Source organism: Monopterus albus, unplaced genomic scaffold, assembly GCF_001952655.1.
Source record: "Monopterus albus unplaced genomic scaffold, M_albus_1.0 scaffold2.1, whole genome shotgun sequence".
NCBI classification, from domain to species: domain Eukaryota; kingdom Metazoa; phylum Chordata; class Actinopteri; order Synbranchiformes; family Synbranchidae; genus Monopterus; species Monopterus albus.
The window spans coordinates 8,790,130-8,812,453 of NW_018127882.1; the positions used below are offsets into that span (position 1 = coordinate 8,790,130).

Below are 22,324 nucleotides of genomic sequence, written 5' to 3' on the forward strand. Positions count from 1 at the left end.
GGGTTGTCGTTCTGGTCCTGGATCAGTATTTTCACAGTCACATTACTACTGAGTGGAGGAGAGCCTCCATCCTGAGCTTTGACGCGGAAGTGGAAATCTTTGATCTGCTCGTAGTCAAAAGAGCGCACTGCATGGATGACTCCACTATCAGCACTAACGGACACATATGAGGAGACTGGCACTCCGTTAACAGAGGAGTCCTCCAGTATGTAAGAAACACGGGCATTCTGGTTCCAGTCAGCGTCTCTGGCTTTCACTGTGAATATGGAGAGACCTGGAGTGTTGTTTTCTACAATGTAGGCCTCATATGAGCTCCTCTCAAAGACAGGAGCGTTGTCATTGACATCAGAGATCTGTAAGGTGAGAGTGACGCTGCTGGAGAGGGAGGGCACTCCCTCATCAGAGCAGGTCACTGTGATGTTATACTCTGAAGATCTCTCTCTGTCTAATTCACTGTCTGTCATTAGACTATAGAATTTATCTGATGTTGACTGTAACATGAAAATATTATCATTAATGGCGCAATGCACTTTTCCATTTTCAGCGTAGTCCGCATCTTCCACGTTTATCATTGTCACTACAGTGTTAAGTTTTGCGTCTTCCGATATAACATTTGATTTCGACATAATATGAATATCAGGGCGGTTGTCATTCATGTCCAATACGTCAACTATCAGTTTACAAGAACCAGTTAATCCCCCATCATCACTAGCACGAATATTTACCTGAAAATTTCTGGCCTTCTCGTAGTCAGCTTTTCCTTTCAAAGTGACATCACCACTTTCCTTATTTATTTCAAACATTCCCCTGGCATGATCTAGCATGTTTGAAATTGAATAAGTTATTCTGCTATTAGATCCGTGATCTGCATCGGTTGCAGTAACTGTCACTACAACTGTTCCTACTGGTGAATTTTCCTTAATGGACGCTTTATAAACCGACTGTGTAAAAACAGGAGCATTATCATTAGCGTCTAAAACTGTGATGTGGATCTGCATTGTTCCCGTCATCTGCGGTTCGCCTCCATCTACCGCTGTCAAAATCAAAGCCAACTCTGCATTTTTCTCCCTGTCAAGTGGAGCATTTAACATCATTTCGACATTTTCACTACCATCTCCTTGATTATTTATTCTAAGAGAAAACATATCTGTTGGTTTGAGGACATATGTTTTTAAACTATTTTCGCCCACGTCGAGATCGGTCGCTCTATCTAAAGTGAATGTAGTCCCACTAAGCACCGATTCGCTTATATTAAAATGAACATCGTTTGTAAGAAAGGTCGGAGGGTTATCATTTATATCTGTGATTTCAACTGTGATACTGTAGAATTCCATGGGGTTTTCCAACAAAATCTGAAAATGCAAAGCGCAGGGCGTCATTTGTCCACAAAGCCCCTCTCGGTCGATCCTTTCTTTAAGCAGCAGAATTCCTTTTTCTCTGTTTAACTCGACGTACACAATGCTGTCTCGAGTAAAAACACGAGCCTTGCCGGATTTCAGTCTTGTGACATCTAAACCTAAATCCTGAGCTATGTTACCAACGAAGGAACCTATCGGCATTTCTTCAGGAATGGAGTAGCTGACCTGTCCAAGGACTGTGCTGAAGGAGAGAACCGAGATAAACAACAGTACTTGCCGTTTCATTGTTATGTCCGACCTCGCCTTGGCTCTGAGTCGTTCTGTAAACCTTTTAATCCCCTTTTAAATGTATCATAAATCCACTGTCAAAACAGGGTCTTGAAAATCTTCCAAGAGTAGTTCAAAAGTGACCGTCCAATGTCTTGGTATTTAATTTCTGTTGGATCATCCGCATCAGTGCTTTCTTGCATCTCTCCGTCTTTCTTCTGTCTCTAATATACAGAGATGATGGGAGGTACTACATCTGGTGTAAGACTGATACATACTAGTCAACAGCGTCTCTCTGAGTTCGAGGTCGAAACTACAAGAGAAATGCTCATACAATCTTAAGAGAAGTAATGTTTAGATTGAGCTAAATCATCTGAAACACCGATGCTGGTACAACAAAGTAAAAGTGAGACAATCTATTTACATTAGCCTACAGAGAAAAAGGCTGAGCGCGTTTTTGTGAGGGCAAGGAGTGATACAATCTAAACTCCTGGTAATGAAACGTAAAAATCATAGGAAGGGTGACATCAGAAGGCTAAATTAAGGCACATTAATAAGATTTAAATTCCTCAAAAAATCTGGTTCACTGGAAAACAATGTCTCTGTCCATGGTGCTGATAGAAAACTGAACAGCGACTGTTTATAACTTGATCAATTATATATGAACACACATATAGAACACATTTACAACCCTATTTAACTGACCTCCAGAGGAGAGTCTGGTTCATCCAGGATGCTCTTCTCACCCTGTATCTGCTGCATCGTCCCTGTAGAACTGGGGTCCATTATCAACACGTTCTGACTACCAGCTCCACCAAACTTACAGTCACTCTTCCTGGAGTCAGTCGTCCTACACACCTCGTAGTTGTACACGTGTTGGAGAGTCCCTGTCCCCAAAGTGTCTGAGTAACGTGGTGGATAATATGGAATCACAGGGAGATTGGAGTGATACAGGATGCGAGACTGTCTCCACCTGTCGCTCTTCACTGATATAATAACCACTAAACAGGTGATGAAGAGGAAGGAAACTACAGCCAGAGCCAGCACTAAGTAAAAAGTCAGGTTGTCATTGTACTCCTTGTCGTGTGGAAAGTCAGTGAACTCCGACAGCACTTCAGGGAAGCTGTCCGCCACCGCCACGTTAACAATGACTGTAGCTGAACGAGAGGGCTGCCCGTTGTCCTCCACTATAACAGTCAGTCTCTGTTTCACTGTGTCTTTATCAGTCACCTGGCGGATAGTTCTGATTTCTCCATTCTGTAAGCCCACTTCAAACAGCGCCCTGTCTGTGGCTTTCTGCAGTTTATAGGAGAGCCAGGCATTCTGTCCAGAGTCCACATCAACAGCCACCACTTTAGTGACCAGATAGCCCACATCTGCTGAACGAGGCACCATTTCAGCCACCACAGAGCCTCCAGTCTGGACTGGGTACAGGACCTGAGGGGGGTTGTCGTTCTGGTCCTGGATCAGTATTTTCACTGTCACATTACTACTGAGTGGAGGAGAGCCTCCATCCTGAGCTTTGACGCGGAAGTGGAAATCTTTGATCTGCTCGTAGTCAAAAGAGCGCACTGCATGGATGACTCCACTATCAGCACTAACGGACACATATGAGGAGACTGGCACTCCGTTAACAGAGGAGTCCTCCAGTATGTAAGAAACACGGGCATTCTGGTTCCAGTCAGCGTCTCTGGCTTTCACTGTGAATATGGAGAGACCTGGAGTGTTGTTTTCTACAATGTAGGCCTCATATGAGCTCCTCTCAAAGACAGGAGCGTTGTCATTGACATCAGAGATCTGTAAGGTGAGAGTGACGCTGCTGGAGAGGGAGGGCACTCCCTCATCAGAGCAGGTCACTGTGATGTTATACTCTGAAGATCTCTCTCTATCTAATTCACTGTCTGTCACTAAACTATAGAAATGTTCTGTGGATGTTTTTAAAATGAACGGAAGACTTTCTCCAATGAAACATTGCACTTTTCCGTTTTCTCCATTGTCCTTGTCTTCAACATTTATCATTGTAACAACTGTATTTAGTTTGGCATCCTCTGATATCATATTTGATTTTGACATTATGTTAATTTCAGGCTTGTTGTCATTTACATCTTGCACATCGACAATCAACTTACAGGAGTCAGTGAGTCCCCCATCGTCGCTAGCACGTACATTTATTTGAAAATTTTGTATCTCTTCAAAGTCGATGTTTCCAGTTACAGTCACTTCGCCATTTTCCTTGTTTATGTTAAATAGCTTCCTGACATCATCTAATGTATTTTTGATTGAGTATGTTATTTTACCGTTCGAGCCTTCATCTGCGTCTGAGGCTGTAACAGTAGCCACAATCGTTCCTTTAGGTGAATTCTCGGTAACTGTAGCTTTGTATACGGGCTGTGTAAAAACAGGAGCATTATCATTAGCGTCTAAAACTGTGATGAGAATCATCATTGTTCCTGACATCTGCGGCTCTCCTCCATCTACAGCCGTTAACACAAGAGATATCTGCTCTTGTTTCTCTCTGTCTAAAGGCTTCTGTAGCACCATCTCTACGTTTTTATTTCCATCAGCGTTACTGTGCACTTTCAGAGCAAAATTATCAGTTGGTTTTATGTCATAGCCATGAACACCATTACTTCCAACATCAAGATCCAGAGCCTTTTCCAGCACAAATTTTGCACCGGTGGTCGCTGATTCGCTAATTTTGAAATTGATTTCATCTTTCTTAAAGGTCGGCGCGTTATCATTAATGTCAGCAATCTGGATTGCAACAGTGTAAAATTCCATTGGATTCTCTAAAATAATCTGAAAATGTAAAGCACAAGGCGTCGTCTGTCTGCAGAGCGCCTCTCTGTCGATTCTCTCTTTAACAAGGAGGACGCCTCTTTCTCTGTTCAGCTCGATGTACTCCTCACTGTCTCGGGTATAAATTCGAGCTTTACCGGAGACAAGACGTTTGGTTTGTAAACCTAAATCCTGCACTATATCACCCACTAAAGATCCTTTGGGCATTTCCTCGGGAATAATGTAACTGACCTGGCCGAGCACCGAGACGACGGAGAGGAGACATATGAAAAGCAGCACTTGCCTCGTCATTGTTCTTTCCAAATTGCTTCAGATTGCTCAGCGTGTTTATATCCAGTAAAAGTGATATTAATTCCAGTATGAAAAGATGAATTTGGCAATTGCTCAGCGTGTTTATATCCAGTAAAGGTGATATTCCAGTATGAAAAGTTGAATTTGGCGCCTGCGTAATCCAAACAAAAGCTACTCAAAGTTCAACCAATGTATGATTTTCATTTAGTCTGCACGATCACAGTGTCCCATCTTTCCTGTCGTGCTGCTCTTTCTTTATCATGTCGATGGTACATAGGAGGTGTAACCGTACTGCCTTCAGTCGACACTCTGGTCAACAGCGGCCCTAAGAGTCCACATTACAAAACTACAGAAATCTACCATGAATAAATCTCTGGTGACAAGATTCACTGTCAATAAACCTGAGTTTCAATGAAAATGAAGCATATAAAGACAATGTGAAAATGGTAAATGGACTGTATTTACAGTATATAGCGCATTTTTCCACAGTGCACTTTCAGAGTGTGTTGCACTGGCCAAAGCGCTTTACAGGAGACGATACAGCATTCACACACAACACCAATGACACCAATGAAAATATTCCCAAACTTCAGGGGATCCTCGACAAACCATGGCTGCATGTTTCCTACGTTATCTACTGTTTCATTAATTAATTGAATTACCAAAAAAAGAAAAAAAGGTTAAGTAAAAAACACAAAGACGGCGCACAACATATTTTAAAAGCCACTTAACCAAAACAATAATGTGCCAACAGTTTGTAGGCTACTTTGTATAGTGGGATGAGTTACTAGATAAAAAAGGCAGTAAAGTTAATGTTGATGTTCTGAAAGTGACAATGTATGACCAACATGTAGGCTACGCACAAAGGTTTTCACAATAAATGTCATGATATGACACAATGAACCCACCTTTCTGTCACTGATACCCACAAATCATATTAAAGCCCATTAAAAAGAGAAGTATTTTGAGAACATTGTATATTCGAATGAAAACTAGTCGGTGTATGTTCAAAAATAATGGAAAAAAGGTTTAAGTATATGTACAGCGGCTACTGAAACTACCACCTGCACTTTGATTACGCGTAGTGATAGTGTAACAAATGGCTGTTCTTCATCTGCCTCAGAGCAGGTTAAGTCACAAAAAAGCAAAATCAATGTAAATTCAATTCAAAAATGGAACTTCATTTAGAGAATAAAGCACTTAAGTAATAAATTAGAGATACGAAAATGAAAATAACAGGCCTGAGTGAAGGCAAAGCAACATCAAAAAATTTTCCAACACAAACATGTCTGAATGTCCAAACTGAACAACTACATGCGATAAAAATGAGAAGTGTCATTATAAAAGGTGTAAAGAGGAAATATACAGTAAGCCTAACCTCTAGAGGAGAGTCTGGTTCATCCAGGATGCTCTTCTCACCCTGTATCCGCTGCATCGTCCCTGTAGAACTGGGGTCCATTATCAACACGTTCTGACTACCAGCTCCACCAAACTTACAGTCACTCTTCCTGGAGTCAGTCGTCCTACACACCTCGTAGTTGTACACGTGTTGGAGAGTCCCTGTCCCCAAAGTGTCTGAGTAACGTGGTGGATAATATGGAATCACAGGGAGATTGGAGTGATACAGGATGCGAGACTGTCTCCACCTGTAGATCTTCACTGATATAATAACCACTAAACAGGTGATGAAGAGGAAGGAAACTACAGCCAGAGCCAGCACTAAGTAAAAAGTCAGGTTGTCATTGTACTCCTTGTCGTGTGGAAAGTCAGTGAACTCCGACAGCACTTCAGGGAAGCTGTCCGCCACCGCCACGTTAACAATGACTGTAGCTGAACGAGAGGGCTGCCCGTTGTCCTCCACTATAACAGTCAGTCTCTGTTTCACTGTGTCTTTATCAGTCACCTGGCGGATAGTTCTGATTTCTCCATTCTGTAAGCCCACTTCAAACAGCGCCCTGTCTGTGGCTTTCTGCAGTTTATAGGAGAGCCAGGCATTCTGTCCAGAGTCCACATCAACAGCCACCACTTTAGTGACCAGATAGCCCACATCTGCTGAACGAGGCACCATTTCAGCCACCACAGAGCCTCCAGTCTGGACTGGGTACAGGACCTGAGGGGGGTTGTCGTTCTGGTCCTGGATCAGTATTTTCACAGTCACATTACTACTGAGAGGAGGAGAGCCTCCATCCTGAGCTTTGACACGGAAGTGGAAATCTTTGATCTGCTCGTAGTCAAAAGAGCGCACTGCATGGATGACTCCACTATCAGCACTAACGGACACATATGAGGAGACTGGCACTCCGTTAACAGAGGAGTCCTCCAGTATGTAAGAAACACGGGCATTCTGGTTCCAGTCAGCGTCTCTGGCTTTCACTGTGAATATGGAGAGACCTGGAGTGTTGTTTTCTACAATGTAGGCCTCATATGAGCTCCTCTCAAAGACAGGAGCGTTGTCATTGACATCAGAGATCTGTAAGGTGAGAGTGACGCTGCTGGAGAGGGAGGGCACTCCCTCATCAGAGCAGGTCACTGTGATGTTATACTCTGAGGATCTTTCTCTGTCTAATTCACTGTCTGTCACTAGGCTATAAAAATTATTTGTTGATGCTTTTAATATGAATGGAACACTTTCGGTGATAAAACATTGCACTTTTCCATTTTCAGCTTTGTCCTTGTCTTCAACATTTATCATTGTAACAACTGTATTTAGTTTGGCATCCTCTGATATCATATTTGATTTTGACATTATGTTAATTTCAGGCTTGTTGTCATTTACATCTTGCACATCGACAATCAACTTACAGGAGTCAGTGAGTCCCCCATCGTCGCTAGCACGTACATTTATTTGAAAATTTTGTATCTCTTCAAAGTCGATGTTTCCAGTTACAGTCACTTCGCCATTTTCCTTGTTTATGTTAAATAGCTTCCTGACATCATCTAATGTATTTTTGATTGAGTATGTTATTTTACCGTTCGAGCCTTCATCTGCGTCTGAGGCTGTAACAGTAGCCACAATCGTTCCTTTAGGTGAATTCTCGGTAACTGTAGCTTTGTATACGGGCTGTGTAAAAACAGGAGCATTATCATTAGCGTCTAAAACTGTGATGAGAATCATCATTGTTCCTGACATCTGCGGCTCTCCTCCATCTACAGCCGTTAACACAAGAGATATCTGCTCTTGTTTCTCTCTGTCTAAAGGCTTCTGTAGCACCATCTCTACGTTTTTATTTCCATCAGCGTTACTGTGCACTTTCAGAGCAAAATTATCAGTTGGTTTTAATTCGTACCTCTGAAGATCATTGTTTCCAACATCATGATCCACAGCCCTTTCCAGCACAAATTTTGCTCCGGTGATCGCTGACTCGCTAATTCTAAATTTGATTTCTTCTTCTTCAAAGGTTGGCGCATTATCATTGATATCGGTGATTTGTACGGTAACTGTGTAAAGTTCCATAGGATTCTCTAAAATAATCTGAAAATGTAAAGCACACAGCGTCGTTTGTTTGCAGAGCGCCTCTCTGTCGATTCTCTGTTTAACAAGGAGGACCCCTCTTTCTCTATTCAGTTCGACGTACTCATCACTGTCTCGGGTATAAATTCGAGCTTTACCAGAGATGAGACGTTTGGTTTGTAAACCTAAATCCTGTGATATTTGACCGATTAAGGAACCTTTCGGCATTTCTTCCGGTATTGTGTAGCTGACCTGCCCAGTTACTGAGCCAAGGGACAGAAGAGAGAGAAACAGCAACGTCTGTCCTTTCATTGTTCTATCCGAGTGTCGTCTCAGGAGTATTCCACGGTCTGACTATATATCCCAAAAACCGCAATCCATTCTCTCGTAAAACGTCAACTTTGGAGCTGTATAATCCACACAGTTGAAAGAAAAGGCTTTGTTATCAGATACTTCCTTTATACCAAATGAACGGTGTTTCTCGTCGTGTTGTCTCTTCGTTATGTTCATTATGTCAATGGCACATGGGAGGTACTGCAACAATCCCACTCTCAGTCATCAACACCCTGGTCTACAGCGGCCCTAAGAGTCCATAATAGAAAACTGCAGAAACCTGATCTGTATAAATTTGTCCAGAGCATTTACTTTTAGATAAACCCAAATAGAAACAATGTTTAAATTAAGTTCTATCCTGTTTGTAAACTGTGTTGACACTTCAGAAATGTTCATGGTGATACTTTGTTTTTTTCAGTTTTCAGTCTTAATTACGTGTCTATAAAAACACAAGCCACGTCTACCAAAAAGCATAAAAATGTTTGAATTAAATGAGCAAATAACAAGAAACAAACACTAGACGATTAAACTAATGAAATAATGGATGAAAACGGGTAAGGAGAAGAAACAGCCGAGCAAAGAAATGTTGCTGTCCGAGGTTCTGAAATGATCAGTCTCTTAAGAGCCCAGCATCACTGTCCATTACAAGCGATTTAATTAAGACAAAATAACTGCATTGCAGAATTTTTCCATAAAAGTTATTAAAGAGTCAGTCTTTTTAAAATATATAAATAATATGACACAAGTAGAAATGTTATTCACGATAATTCAAAAAGACAAGACACAAAAACACTAATAAAATCTTTGTGTCTATGCTTCATATAACCAGTATTTGTTGCTGAAAGAAATAACATTAAATTTAAAAGTCCTTTTAAAAAGGCAATGTTAAAGTTATCCAATTCCTAAAAAAAGTTATCATTCTGCTTTACCAAACTATGCAGCGGGGTTAATATAATGCGCGTGAAAATAATGACAACCTATCAGCGATTGGGGAAAAAAGTATAGGATACTGTTCATGGCACTATCAACGCACTTAAACACTGACCAAGAAACTAAGTCAAAGAGAGGAAGCTGAAGTATTTAACTGACCTCTAGAGGAGAGTCAGGTTCATCCAGGATGCTCTTCTCACCCTGTACCCGCTGCATCGTCCCTGTAGAACTGGGGTCCATTATCAACACGTTCTGACTACCAGCTCCACCAAACTTACAGTCACTCTTCCTGGAGTCAGTCGTCCTACACACCTCGTAGTTGTACACGTGTTGGAGAGTCCCTGTCCCCAAAGTGTCTGAGTAACGTGGTGGATAATATGGAATCACAGGGAGATTGGAGTGATACAGGATGCGAGACTGTCTCCACCTGTAGATCTTCACTGATATAATAACCACTAAACAGGTGATGAAGAGGAAGGAAACTACAGCCAGAGCCAGCACTAAGTAAAAAGTCAGGTTGTCATTGTACTCCTTGTCGTGTGGAAAGTCAGTGAACTCCGACAGCACTTCAGGGAAGCTGTCCGCCACCGCCACGTTAACAATGACTGTAGCTGAACGAGAGGGCTGCCCGTTGTCCTCCACTATAACAGTCAGTCTCTGTTTCACTGTGTCTTTATCAGTCACCTGGCGGATAGTTCTGATTTCTCCATTCTGTAAGCCCACTTCAAACAGCGCCCTGTCTGTGGCTTTCTGCAGTTTATAGGAGAGCCAGGCATTCTGTCCAGAGTCCACATCAACAGCCACCACTTTAGTGACCAGATAGCCCACATCTGCTGAACGAGGCACCATTTCAGCCACCACAGAGCCTCCAGTCTGGACTGGGTACAGGACCTGAGGGGGGTTGTCGTTCTGGTCCTGGATCAGTATTTTCACTGTCACATTACTACTGAGAGGAGGAGAGCCTCCATCCTGAGCTTTGACACGGAAGTGGAAATCTTTGATCTGCTCGTAGTCAAAAGAGCGCACTGCATGGATGACTCCACTATCAGCACTAACGGACACATATGAGGAGACTGGCACTCCGTTAACAGAGGAGTCCTCCAGTATGTAAGAAACACGGGCATTCTGGTTCCAGTCAGCGTCTCTGGCTTTCACTGTGAATATGGAGAGACCTGGAGTGTTGTTTTCTACAATGTAGGCCTCATATGAGCTCCTCTCAAAGACAGGAGCGTTGTCATTGACATCAGAGATCTGTAAGGTGAGAGTGACGCTGCTGGAGAGGGAGGGCACTCCCTCATCAGAGCAGGTCACTGTGATGTTATACTCTGAAGATCTCTCTCTGTCTAATTCACTGTCTGTCATAACTGTAAAGAAATTATTTGTTGTTGATTTAATGGTAAAGGGAACATTTTCGTTTAAAACACAAATAACTTTTCCGTTGTCGTTTGAGTCTGCATCTTGAATATTAAGCATTGTTACGACAGTTCCGGGTTTCACGCTTTCAGATACTGCGTTTGCATTAGACATGATGTTAATAGACGGAGGATTATCATTCACATCTGTCACGTCCACAATTACTTTACATGCATCGGACAATCCTCCTTGATCTGAGACCTGAACGTCTAACTCGTAAAGCCTCCTCTTTTCATAATCTACATTTCCTTTTAATGTTACTACTCCATTATCAGTATCAATTTGAAAGAGACTTGCTGCTGCGGATTTGGGAATCATGTATGTTACTTTTCCGTTACTGCCTTTATCTTTGTCAGTAGCTTTAACAGTAGTTATTACAGTGCCAGCAGGAGCGTTCTCTGTAACACTTGCTTTGTATTCTGGCTTTAAACAAATTGGCGGATTGTCATTGACGTCTAACACAGTTATGAGTATCTGCATTGTCCCCGAAAGCTGTGGTTCACCCCCATCGAGAGCAGTTAGTATTAATGATAAATGCTCATGTTTCTCTCGGTCTAAAGGTTTCTGTAAAACCATCTCGACATGTTTAGTCCCATCTCCTCGGCTGATGGTTTTAAGAGCAAAATTATCACTGGGCTTCAGGGCGTAGCTGTTCAAGCCGTTGACATCAACATCATCATCTGTGGCTTTGTCCAAGACGAATCGCGCTCCAACAAGGGCTGACTCGCTAATTTCATATTTTATCTCGCCTCTCTCAAACGTAGGAGGGTTGTCATTTACATCGGTAATTTCGACAGTGACCGTGTAAAACTCCATTGGGTTTTCCAAGATCATTTGAAAATGGAGTGCGCAGGGTATTGTTTGGCTGCATAGAGATTCCCTGTCTATCCTGTCTTTAATGAGGAGGACTCCTCTTTCTCTATTCAGCTCAATGTATTCCTCAGTGTTACCAGTATAAATACGAGCTTTACCCGACTTCAATCTTTCCACGCCTAAACCTAAATCCTGGGCTATATTTCCTATCTGAGCTCCCCGTGCCATCTCCTCAGGAATAGAGTAGCTGACTTGGCCATGCACTACGCTAACAGAAAGCATCGAAATAAACAAGGGCACTTGCCATCCCATCGTTCCGGTCGACACGTCTGTGAAGAAAATGAGAAAATCCTCTCTTTCTTAGCTCCAGGTTCTTATTTTGACTTGTAGATAGACGTATATGGTCCTAAAAGTGGGACTTAACCTAATTTGTGGAACAAAAGAATCCCATTGTGCGGTGTTGGCTTCTGCTGTTGATGTGAGTCCCGCCTGTTAACACTGCCTCTCTCTATTTCCCAGTGAAATATGTTGAAGTATAGGGAGGTACTACATCAATGCTCTTTCAGCAACTCGATGGCCAACAGCGTCACTCTCTGTTCAGTGAACTTAACTACATGGCGTATTACTATGGCAACCAGAATAGAGAAGCAGAATAAAACACAAACGAATGATTTCCGAGTGATATGCTGAGTTTAAACCTTTTAAATCCTCTTTGTGTACAGTACTGTTAAATGACAGAGCGCCAAGGCAACTACTCAAACTAGAACAAAAGGACATAATACCTCTAAACAAAAAGGGCGCAAAAGACAAAAGTACAGTTACACGGGGACAAAATCAGCTACATACACCAAACTGCAAAACGGAATAAAAATGACAGAAAGTAAATCTTTTCTCAAGGCTCAATATAAATTATCAGCCCAGTGACTTAACCTTCATTCCCACTCTCCATGGTGCCGAACCCACTAAGTCCACTGTCCGTTTAAGTGTGGACCAGCAGGTTGTGTTTACTAAAATATACCAACAAATAAAAATAAATGTCTATTTCTAAGCATACAATTATAGATTCAATGGCAAGCCAATTACATATGAAAACTAATACCAATGAACAAGTAGGGGCAAACAAAACACACACACGTGCACACACATACCTTCAAACAAATCGATAGAGACAAAGGGGGGATGGATGAAAAAAGAAAATGGCAAAAATGATATTGTTTCAATTTTCCCTTAGTGGGACACACTGTATCTCTCAGACTCTAGACTGAAAAGGAAATACTGTGTGTGGGAAATTCGGGGGACATTTTTCATAAATATACTGTAAAGTTGAAAAATACAGACTCGAATTAGCTAAGTGGGGAGGCATCTTGCACAGTATGAGGCCTGTGCATTTTGTCAAGCATTTATTTCAGTGTACAGTCTTGGTGGAAAGCTTCAGGGTCAGTCTGAGGAGTAAGAAAGGCTACAGTACGTATAATATTCTTCACTTACATATAAAGGCGTCAATACCAATTTCAGACCACCTTGAAAAATCCCCAACCTATCCTTTAAGTTATTTCACTAACACAACAGATCTGTGCGCTGTCCACGGTTCTGAAACAGAACGACCATAAAATTCAATGCACATTGTAAACTTGAAATGAGTTAACAAATGCAAATGTAAAGACGTTTTCACTCACTGTGTTGCAACAACAGGCCACCGAGTAGTAGATGAACAAAACCTGTATATTTAGCAAAACTAACCTCTACAGGAGAGTCTGGTTAGAGAGTCCCTGTCCCCAAAGTGTCTGAGTAACGTGGTGGATAATATGGAATCACAGGGAGATTGGAGTGATACAGGATGCGAGACTGTCTCCACCTGTCGCTCTTCACTGATATAATAACCACTAAACAGGTGATGAAGAGGAAGGAAACTACAGCCAGAGCCAGCACTAAGTAAAAAGTCAGGTTGTCATTGTACTCCTTGTCGTGTGGAAAGTCAGTGAACTCCGACAGCACTTCAGGGAAGCTGTCCGCCACCGCCACGTTAACAATGACTGTAGCTGAACGAGAGGGCTGCCCGTTGTCCTCCACTATAACAGTCAGTCTCTGTTTCACTGTGTCTTTATCAGTCACCTGGCGGATAGTTCTGATTTCTCCATTCTGTAAGCCCACTTCAAACAGCGCCCTGTCTGTGGCTTTCTGCAGTTTATAGGAGAGCCAGGCATTCTGTCCAGAGTCCACATCAACAGCCACCACTTTAGTGACCAGATAGCCCACATCTGCTGAACGAGGCACCATTTCAGCCACCACAGAGCCTCCAGTCTGGACTGGGTACAGGACCTGAGGGGGGTTGTCGTTCTGGTCCTGGATCAGTATTTTCACTGTCACATTACTACTGAGAGGAGGAGAGCCTCCATCCTGAGCTTTGACACGGAAGTGGAAATCTTTGATCTGCTCGTAGTCAAAAGAGCGCACTGCATGGATGACTCCACTATCAGCACTAACGGACACATATGAGGAGACTGGCACTCCGTTAACAGAGGAGTCCTCCAGTATGTAAGAAACACGGGCATTCTGGTTCCAGTCAGCGTCTCTGGCTTTCACTGTGAATATGGAGAGACCTGGAGTGTTGTTTTCTACAATGTAGGCCTCATATGAGCTCCTCTCAAAGACAGGAGCGTTGTCATTGACATCAGAGATCTGTAAGGTGAGAGTGACGCTGCTGGAGAGGGAGGGCACTCCCTCATCAGAGCAGGTCACTGTGATGTTATACTCTGAAGATCTCTCTCTGTCTAATTCACCGTCGGTTGTTAAAGTGAAGAAATTATTTGACGTTGAAGCAATTGTGAAGGGAATGTTCTCGTTAATGTAACACTGGACCTTTCCATTTTTACCCGAGTCAGGATCTTGAATATTTATCATGGTAACAACTGTTCCAGGTTCAATATCCTCTTTTATTAGACTGGACTTTGACATGACATTTATTGCAGGTGTATTATCATTTATGTCAGTTATCTCTACTATAATTTTACATGAATCAGTTAGCCCCCCTTCATCACTAGCCTGGACATGTATTTGATATTGCTGCTTTTTTTCGAAGTCAGTTTTGCCAATTAATCTAACTTCTCCAGTCTCTCTGATTATTTCAAAAAGGTCGGACACATTGTCCAGTAGATTTAGTATAGCATAAGATACTTCGCCATTAGATCCTTCATCTGAATCATGAGCGCTGACAGTCACGACTTGTGTTCCCGATGGTGAATCCTCTCTTATGGTGGATTTGTAAGTTTTGTGCGTAAAAACGGGAGCATTATCATTACTATCAAGCACATTTACATGTACCTGAACAGTTCCGGAGAGCCGCGGCTCACCAGCGTCTACTGCAGTCAGTATAAGCGACAAATGATCCTCATTTTCTCTGTCTAAAGGTTTTTGCAACACCATTTCTACCATTTTGCTTCCATCTGCTTGATTTTGCAGCCTCAAAATAAAGTTATCGGTTGGCTTTAAGAAATAATTTTGAAGGCCATTCACACCAACATCCAGATCTGTTGCCTGCTGCAACAAGAAAACCGCTCCTGGTATAGCTGACTCACTTATCCTGAATTTCATTTCACCTCTTTTAAAAATCGGGGCGTTGTCGTTAATATCTGTAACTTCGACGGTAATGCTATAAAACTCCATAGGATTTTCTAAAATAACTTGGAAATGCAAAGCACAGGGCGCAGTCTGCGCGCAGATCACCTCTCTGTCTATTCTGTCTTTAACAAGGAGGACCCCCCTCTCTTTATTCAACTCGATGTACTCTGCACCGTCGCCCGTATAAATGCGAGCTTTTCCTGAGTTCAATCTTTTCACATCCAAACCCAAATCTTGCGTAACATCCCCAACGAAAGAGCCTTTCGGCATTTCCTCTGGGATGGAGTAGCTGACCTGCCCAGTCACTGAACCGAAATGGAGAACCAAGATAAACAGCAGCACTTGCCATCTCATTGTTCTGTCCGTCGTGTTCCAGTAAAAAGAGCCGCTTAATATTCCCGAACAAAATGAATTTGTCTTCAAAAGTAATATCTTTTTACGTCCTCTTGGAGTTTTAAATAAACATTTAAGGCATAAGTACAAAAATTAAAGGGAGATCGTTCGTACAAATGAAGGTTTAGAGCAATGATCTTCGTGTTTTGTAGTGTTCCTTGTGCCTTTCTCCCGTTCTCTGTCTGAAATGACGTGGGAGGTACTGCTGACTTACTCTTCTTAGTAACACAGACTGGTCAACAGCGGCCCTAAGAGTTCTTCAAGCTGAACTACAGAATACTATGGAAGATGGAAAATAGTTTTGACGAGTTTTATATTCATGTCATCCGGTTTCTTATATTTTATCCTATACAGAAAAAAATAATCTTTGTAATATTTGTTATGTGTCTTCTTTGGTTTATTTGTGTTTGATGAGTCTGAATGGTCAACCTTAAACGGTGTGAGGAGGAAAATAACAAAAGAAAAACTACCACGTTAGTCTTTACGATTTAGTAGGAATCCGTGATAATGATGTAGACCTGCCGTAATAAGAGATGCAAAAATGCCTTTTCATGTTACACACACACCCATACAAGCTTTTCTCTAGTGAATATAGCACTTCCAAGTATAACATTACAGCAATGAGATGACTGCTTTACAACATGAAAAATAGCGCTAAAAAAGAAACAATTATAAAAGCTCAAATGCACTGTTTAAGATTTGATGCTCTCTGCTTGCACCGAGAAAAACTATACAGATGAAAAACACAAGATGTAAAATCTATAGAGAGCACAAAAAGCAGAAACTACCTGGACAATGGAGAAAATGAAAGCTTTACCAAGAACATAACAAATTGTACTGAACATAAGCAAAAATTGTATTTTGAAAAGATCTGTTTATGTGAAAATAAGTTTAATGTTTCAAACATTGGAAGGGCTCTTCTGTGATCCAATACATGGTTACACATAAATAATCAGTCTAACCTCTATTACAGATGCAGACTGGGAAGCTGTCTATGGTGCTGAATTGAAGGGGTACTAAAACAACTACTACTATTAATGGAAACAACAAGAAGAAATTATTTTCGGTTCCTCCCCATCCTCATGGTCTTACCCTCAATAAGAAGTCTGTTTATAATCATTATTATTATCGTTGTTTTTTTCATCTAATGAGGAAAGTTTGGCATTAAAGTTCATCTTGGCAATAAACGTGAAATACACCATACATGTCATAGAAATTTAACTAGCTCATAATGTAATAAAGACTACAATCAGGTCTATTAAATGGACCTTTAAACTGTATTTTTCTGATTGCTATTAAATAGAAAACACAGTGCAATATGAATTTCATTTTAAAACACCACGACAGAAAAAAACAGTATTAAAGCAGTCAAACCTCTAGAGGAGAGTCAGGGTCATCCAGGATGCTCTTCTCACCCTGTATCCGCTGCATCGTCCCTGTAGAACTGGGGTCCATTATCAACACGTTCTGACTACCAGCTCCACCAAACTTACAGTCACTCTTCCTGGAGTCAGTCGTCCTACACACCTCGTAGTTGTACACGTGTTGGAGAGTCCCTGTCCCCAAAGTGTCTGAGTAACGTGGTGGATAATATGGAATCACAGGGAGATTGGAGTGATACAGGATGCGAGACTGTCTCCACCTGTAGATCTTCACTGATATAATAACCACTAAACAGGTGATGAAGAGGAAGGAAACTACAGCCAGAGCCAGCACTAAGTAAAAAGTCAGGTTGTCATTGTACTCCTTGTCGTGTGGAAAGTCAGTGAACTCCGACAGCACTTCAGGGAAGCTGTCCGCCACCGCCACGTTAACAATGACTGTAGCTGAACGAGAGGGCTGCCCGTTGTCCTCCACTATAACAGTCAGTCTCTGTTTCACTGTGTCTTTATCAGTCACCTGGCGGATAGTTCTGATTTCTCCATTCTGTAAGCCCACTTCAAACAGCGCTCTGTCTGTGGCTTTCTGCAGTTTATAGGAGAGCCAGGCATTCTGTCCAGAGTCCACATCAACAGCCACCACTTTAGTGACCAGATAGCCCACATCTGCTGAACGAGGCACCATTTCAGCCACCACAACCTGAAATCTGCTCATTATTACTGACTGGGGGTTGTCGTTCTGGTCCTGGATCAACTTGGCTCTGAGTCGTTCTGTAAACCTTTTAATCCCCTTTTAAATGTATCATAAATCCACTGTCAAAACAGGGTCTTGAAAATCTTCCAAGAGTAGTTCAAAAGTGACCGTCCAATGTCTTGGTATTTAATTTCTGTTGGATCATCCGCATCAGTGCTTTCTTGCATCTCTCCGTCTTTCTTCTGTCTCTAATATACAGAGATGATGGGAGGTACTACATCTGGTGTAAGACTGATACATACTAGTCAACAGCGTCTCTCTGAGTTCGAGGTCGAAACTACAAGAGAAATGCTCATACAATCTTAAGAGAAGTAATGTTTAGATTGAGCTAAATCATCTGAAACACCGATGCTGGTACAACAAAGTAAAAGTGAGACAATCTATTTACATTAGCCTACAGAGAAAAAGGCTGAGCGCGTTTTTGTGAGGGCAAGGAGTGATACAATCTAAACTCCTGGTAATGAAACGTAAAAATCATAGGAAGGGTGACATCAGAAGGCTAAATTAAGGCACATTAATAAGATTTAAATTCCTCAAAAAATCTGGTTCACTGGAAAACAATGTCTCTGTCCATGGTGCTGATAGAAAACTGAACAGCGACTGTTTATAACTTGATAAATTATATATGAACACACATATAGAACACATTTACAACCCTATTTAACTGACCTCCAGAGGAGAGTCTGGTTCATCCAGGATGCTCTTCTCACCCTGTATCTGCTGCATCGTCCCTGTAGAACTGGGGTCCATTATCAACACGTTCTGACTACCAGCTCCACCAAACTTACAGTCACTCTTCCTGGAGTCAGTCGTCCTACACACCTCGTAGTTGTACACGTGTTGGAGAGTCCCTGTCCCCAAAGTGTCTGAGTAACGTGGTGGATAATATGGAATCACAGGGAGATTGGAGTGATACAGGATGCGAGACTGTCTCCACCTGTAGATCTTCACTGATATAATAACCACTAAACAGGTGATGAAGAGGAAGGAAACTACAGCCAGAGCCAGCACTAAGTAAAAAGTCAGGTTGTCATTGTACTCCTTGTCGTGTGGAAAGTCAGTGAACTCCGACAGCACTTCAGGGAAGCTGTCCGCCACCGCCACGTTAACAATGACTGTAGCTGAACGAGAGGGCTGCCCGTTGTCCTCCACTATAACAGTCAGTCTCTGTTTCACTGTGTCTTTATCAGTCACCTGGCGGATAGTTCTGATTTCTCCATTCTGTAAGCCCACTTCAAACAGCGCCCTGTCTGTGGCTTTCTGCAGTTTATAGGAGAGCCAGGCATTCTGTCCAGAGTCCACATCAACAGCCACCACTTTAGTGACCAGATAGCCCACATCTGCTGAACGAGGCACCATTTCAGCCACCACAGAGCCTCCAGTCTGGACTGGGTACAGGACCTGAGGGGGGTTGTCGTTCTGGTCCTGGATCAGTATTTTCACTGTCACATTACTACTGAGAGGAGGAGAGCCTCCATCCTGAGCTTTGACACGGAAGTGGAAATCTTTGATCTGCTCGTAGTCAAAAGAGCGCACTGCATGGATGACTCCACTATCAGCACTAACGGACACATATGAGGAGACTGGCACTCCGTTAACAGAGGAGTCCTCCAGTATGTAAGAAACACGGGCATTCTGGTTCCAGTCAGCGTCTCTGGCTTTCACTGTGAATATGGAGAGACCTGGAGTGTTGTTTTCTACAATGTAGGCCTCATATGAGCTCCTCTCAAAGACAGGAGCGTTGTCATTGACATCAGAGATCTGTAAGGTGAGAGTGACGCTGCTGGAGAGGGAGGGCACTCCCTCATCAGAGCAGGTCACTGTGATGTTATACTCTGAGGATCTCTCTCTGTCCAATTCACTGTCTGTCACTAAAGTAAAGAAATTATTTGAAGTCGACGTGATTTTAAAATAAACATTTTCATCTAAAATGCAGTGAACTTTGCCATTGTCGTTTGAATCTGGATCTTGAATGTTCATCATTGCCAGAACTGTGCCTGGTTTAACATCTTCAGATATCCTGGATGACGCTGACATAATATTTATAGCTGGTGGGTTGTCGTTTGTGTCCAGCACCTCAATAATAACTTTACACACATCTGAGTTTCCACCTTCATCTGATGCTTGAACATCTATCTCATAATGCCGAAATTTCTCATAATCAAGATTTCCCATTAACGTAACCACTCCGTTTTCTTTATCTACATGAAATAATTCTGTAGCGCCTTCATTAGTAATTGTATACTCTATATGCCCATGTCGACCTTCATCTGCATCAGATGCGCTCACTGTGGTTAAAGCTGTTCCTTTTAATGAGTTTTCTTTTACATTAGTCCTATACTCAGCTTGAGTACAAACAGGTGCATTATCGTTTGCGTCTAACACAGTAATAACAATCTGCATGGTTCCAGAGAGCTGCGGGTCGCCACCATCTGTGGCAGTTAATACTAAAGACAAACGCTCCTGTTTCTCTCGGTCAAGAGCCTTTTTCAGAACCATTTCAACGTTCCTACTGCTGCCAATTCTATAAGGGTTTAAAGTGAACGTGTCACTGGAACTCAGAGAATAGCCCTGGAGACCATTAATACCTACATCGATATCAACGGCCTTTTCTAGGACAAATTTCGAGCCAATTTGAACCGTCTCACTAATTTCAAACTTCATTTCATTGTTTTTAAACCCGGGTGAATTGTCATTAATGTCGGTGATCTCAACAGTGATGCTGTAAAACTGCATAGGATTCTCCAAAATGATTTGAAAATCAAGAGCACAGGGCGTCGTCTGCCCGCAGAGTGTCTCTCTGTCTATCCGCTCTTTGATTACAAGGAGTCCCTTTTCTTTACTCAGCTCGATGTATTCTGTGCCTTCTCCTGTATATATGCGTGCTTTCCCGGATTTCAGCCGTTTAATGTCTAAGCCTAAGTCGTGTGCTATGTTCCCAACCAAAGAACCTTTCGCCATTTCCTCGGGAATGGAGTAGCTGACCTGCCCGAACACCGAGCTGAGAGAAGCAAGCGACATAAACAACAGTAAGGCTACTTGCCGTTTCATTGTTCTGTCCGATATTCTCTGATAGTCTGAAGGAAGTGCTATCAAATCCGCTGCCCACAAAAAAATCTTTCAGACACAAATGTATTCAAAATATTCATGAGTCGACACTGAAAACAATGCTGATAATCTGCCTGGCACCTCCGCGTTTCATCACCTCGTTCCAAACGGTGTCTTCGTCCATGTTTTATTCTCTGTCTCCCTATCATTTCGAGATGAGGTGGGGAGGTACAACTACAATGAGCTCTCAAGTCTCCGCAGATTGGTCAACAGCGTCCCTGTGAGTTGGATGCACTGAACTACACATTATAGGGGAATTCCTCTTTCCCCACTGCATTTCATGAAGTAGACCCCAATATGATCAAAAGCTTTAATTATGTTTGAACGTTAACTTGTAACACAACTGCAGACCTCAATGTAATGTGACATTACGTTTTATCAATTTGAAGCTGATTTTAATCCTTCACTGTTACACAGGCACGCACACGCACACGGTGAGCCAGATATATGGAGACAAAGAGGAGAAACAAATCAGCAACACCAGAACGTCAGGTTCTACAGAATGCTCCGCTGTCCATGGTGCTGAAAGGCACAGGCCGGACAGGGGTGGACGGAAGACAGGACATTTTACTCTTAAAGAGTAAATTTATGTATTTAATGGTGACTAGAATGTGGTAGTTTAAAAGTATAAATGACAATAATAAAAAATGGCGTCTTATAGCAAAAAAAAATGTATCTCAATTTAAACTCAAAGATTTCGGGGTTTAAACAGGTGGTAACACTTTACAATAAGGGTACATTAATTAACCGTACTTAATGCAGTAATAAGCATTAACTAATAGGTAACTAATGCATTTATTAATCATAAATGGTAATACTAGTAAATTGTCAATAAAGATATTAACATTTGTTTCACGAAGTTCACAGCTTAGCAGTTTCATTAGGAGAAGGCTGTTTTAACTGTCCACTTACTTGTCCATCCTCCAACCAACGGATTCACTTTGTCCTCGCTCCACGTTCATCTAAGGTGGTATCTTCCAGCTTCTGATTGACTGAACACACCTGATTCAGGTATGCAGCAGTGGGCAGGGCATGGATAGTTGGAAAGCATGCACGGTGGTAGCTCTCGAGGACCTGACTTGCCCACCCTGCTGTATACTGTAAGCATTACTTACTCATAATTACGCATTTATTAATGCTCTTTAAAACTGTATAACAGTAGTGAGTAACCATTACTTAACCTTACTTAACCATTTGTTAATGCTCTCTGTGACGCTTATTGTAAAGTGGGAACCATATATGCATGAACTAACACTTCATAAATGTATCACAGTGGTGAGTAACCATTACTTAACCTTACTTAACCATTTGTTAATGCTCTCTGTGACGCTTATTGTAAAGTAGGAAACATATATGCATGAACTAACACTTCATAAATGTATCACAGTGGTGAGTAACCATTACTTAACCTTTATTA

The 22,324-nt window shown here is 42.0% G+C and overlaps 3 protein-coding genes across 3 annotated transcripts in view; all 3 read right to left on the reverse strand.

Moving 5' to 3' along the window:
- Positions 1 to 22,324, reverse strand: part of LOC109955471 (uncharacterized) — a 52,095-nt gene that overhangs the window by 5,635 nt on the left and 24,136 nt on the right. Inside the window, exons 6-8 of the mRNA XM_020591656.1 lie at positions 18,469 to 20,916; positions 17,041 to 17,835; positions 13,425 to 15,744 (exon numbers count right to left, since the gene is read on the reverse strand). Coding sequence (XP_020447312.1) covers positions 13,425 to 15,744; positions 17,041 to 17,835; positions 18,469 to 20,916 — 5,563 coding nt within the window. The remainder of the gene's footprint in view (positions 1 to 13,424; positions 15,745 to 17,040; positions 17,836 to 18,468; positions 20,917 to 22,324) is intronic.
- Positions 9,484 to 12,124, reverse strand: LOC109956016 (protocadherin gamma-A2-like). The gene has a single exon (XM_020592780.1). The coding sequence runs from the start codon at positions 11,965 to 11,967 to the stop codon at positions 9,580 to 9,582; it is 2,388 nt and encodes a 795-aa protein (XP_020448436.1). The 5' UTR covers positions 11,968 to 12,124; the 3' UTR covers positions 9,484 to 9,579.
- Positions 17,020 to 22,324, reverse strand: part of LOC109956027 (protocadherin gamma-A7-like) — a 20,937-nt gene continuing 15,632 nt past the window's right edge. The window contains exon 2 of the mRNA XM_020592808.1: positions 17,020 to 17,739. Within this exon, the coding sequence (XP_020448464.1) occupies positions 17,035 to 17,730 (696 nt within the window). The 5' untranslated portion in view covers positions 17,731 to 17,739 and the 3' untranslated portion in view covers positions 17,020 to 17,034. The remainder of the gene's footprint in view (positions 17,740 to 22,324) is intronic.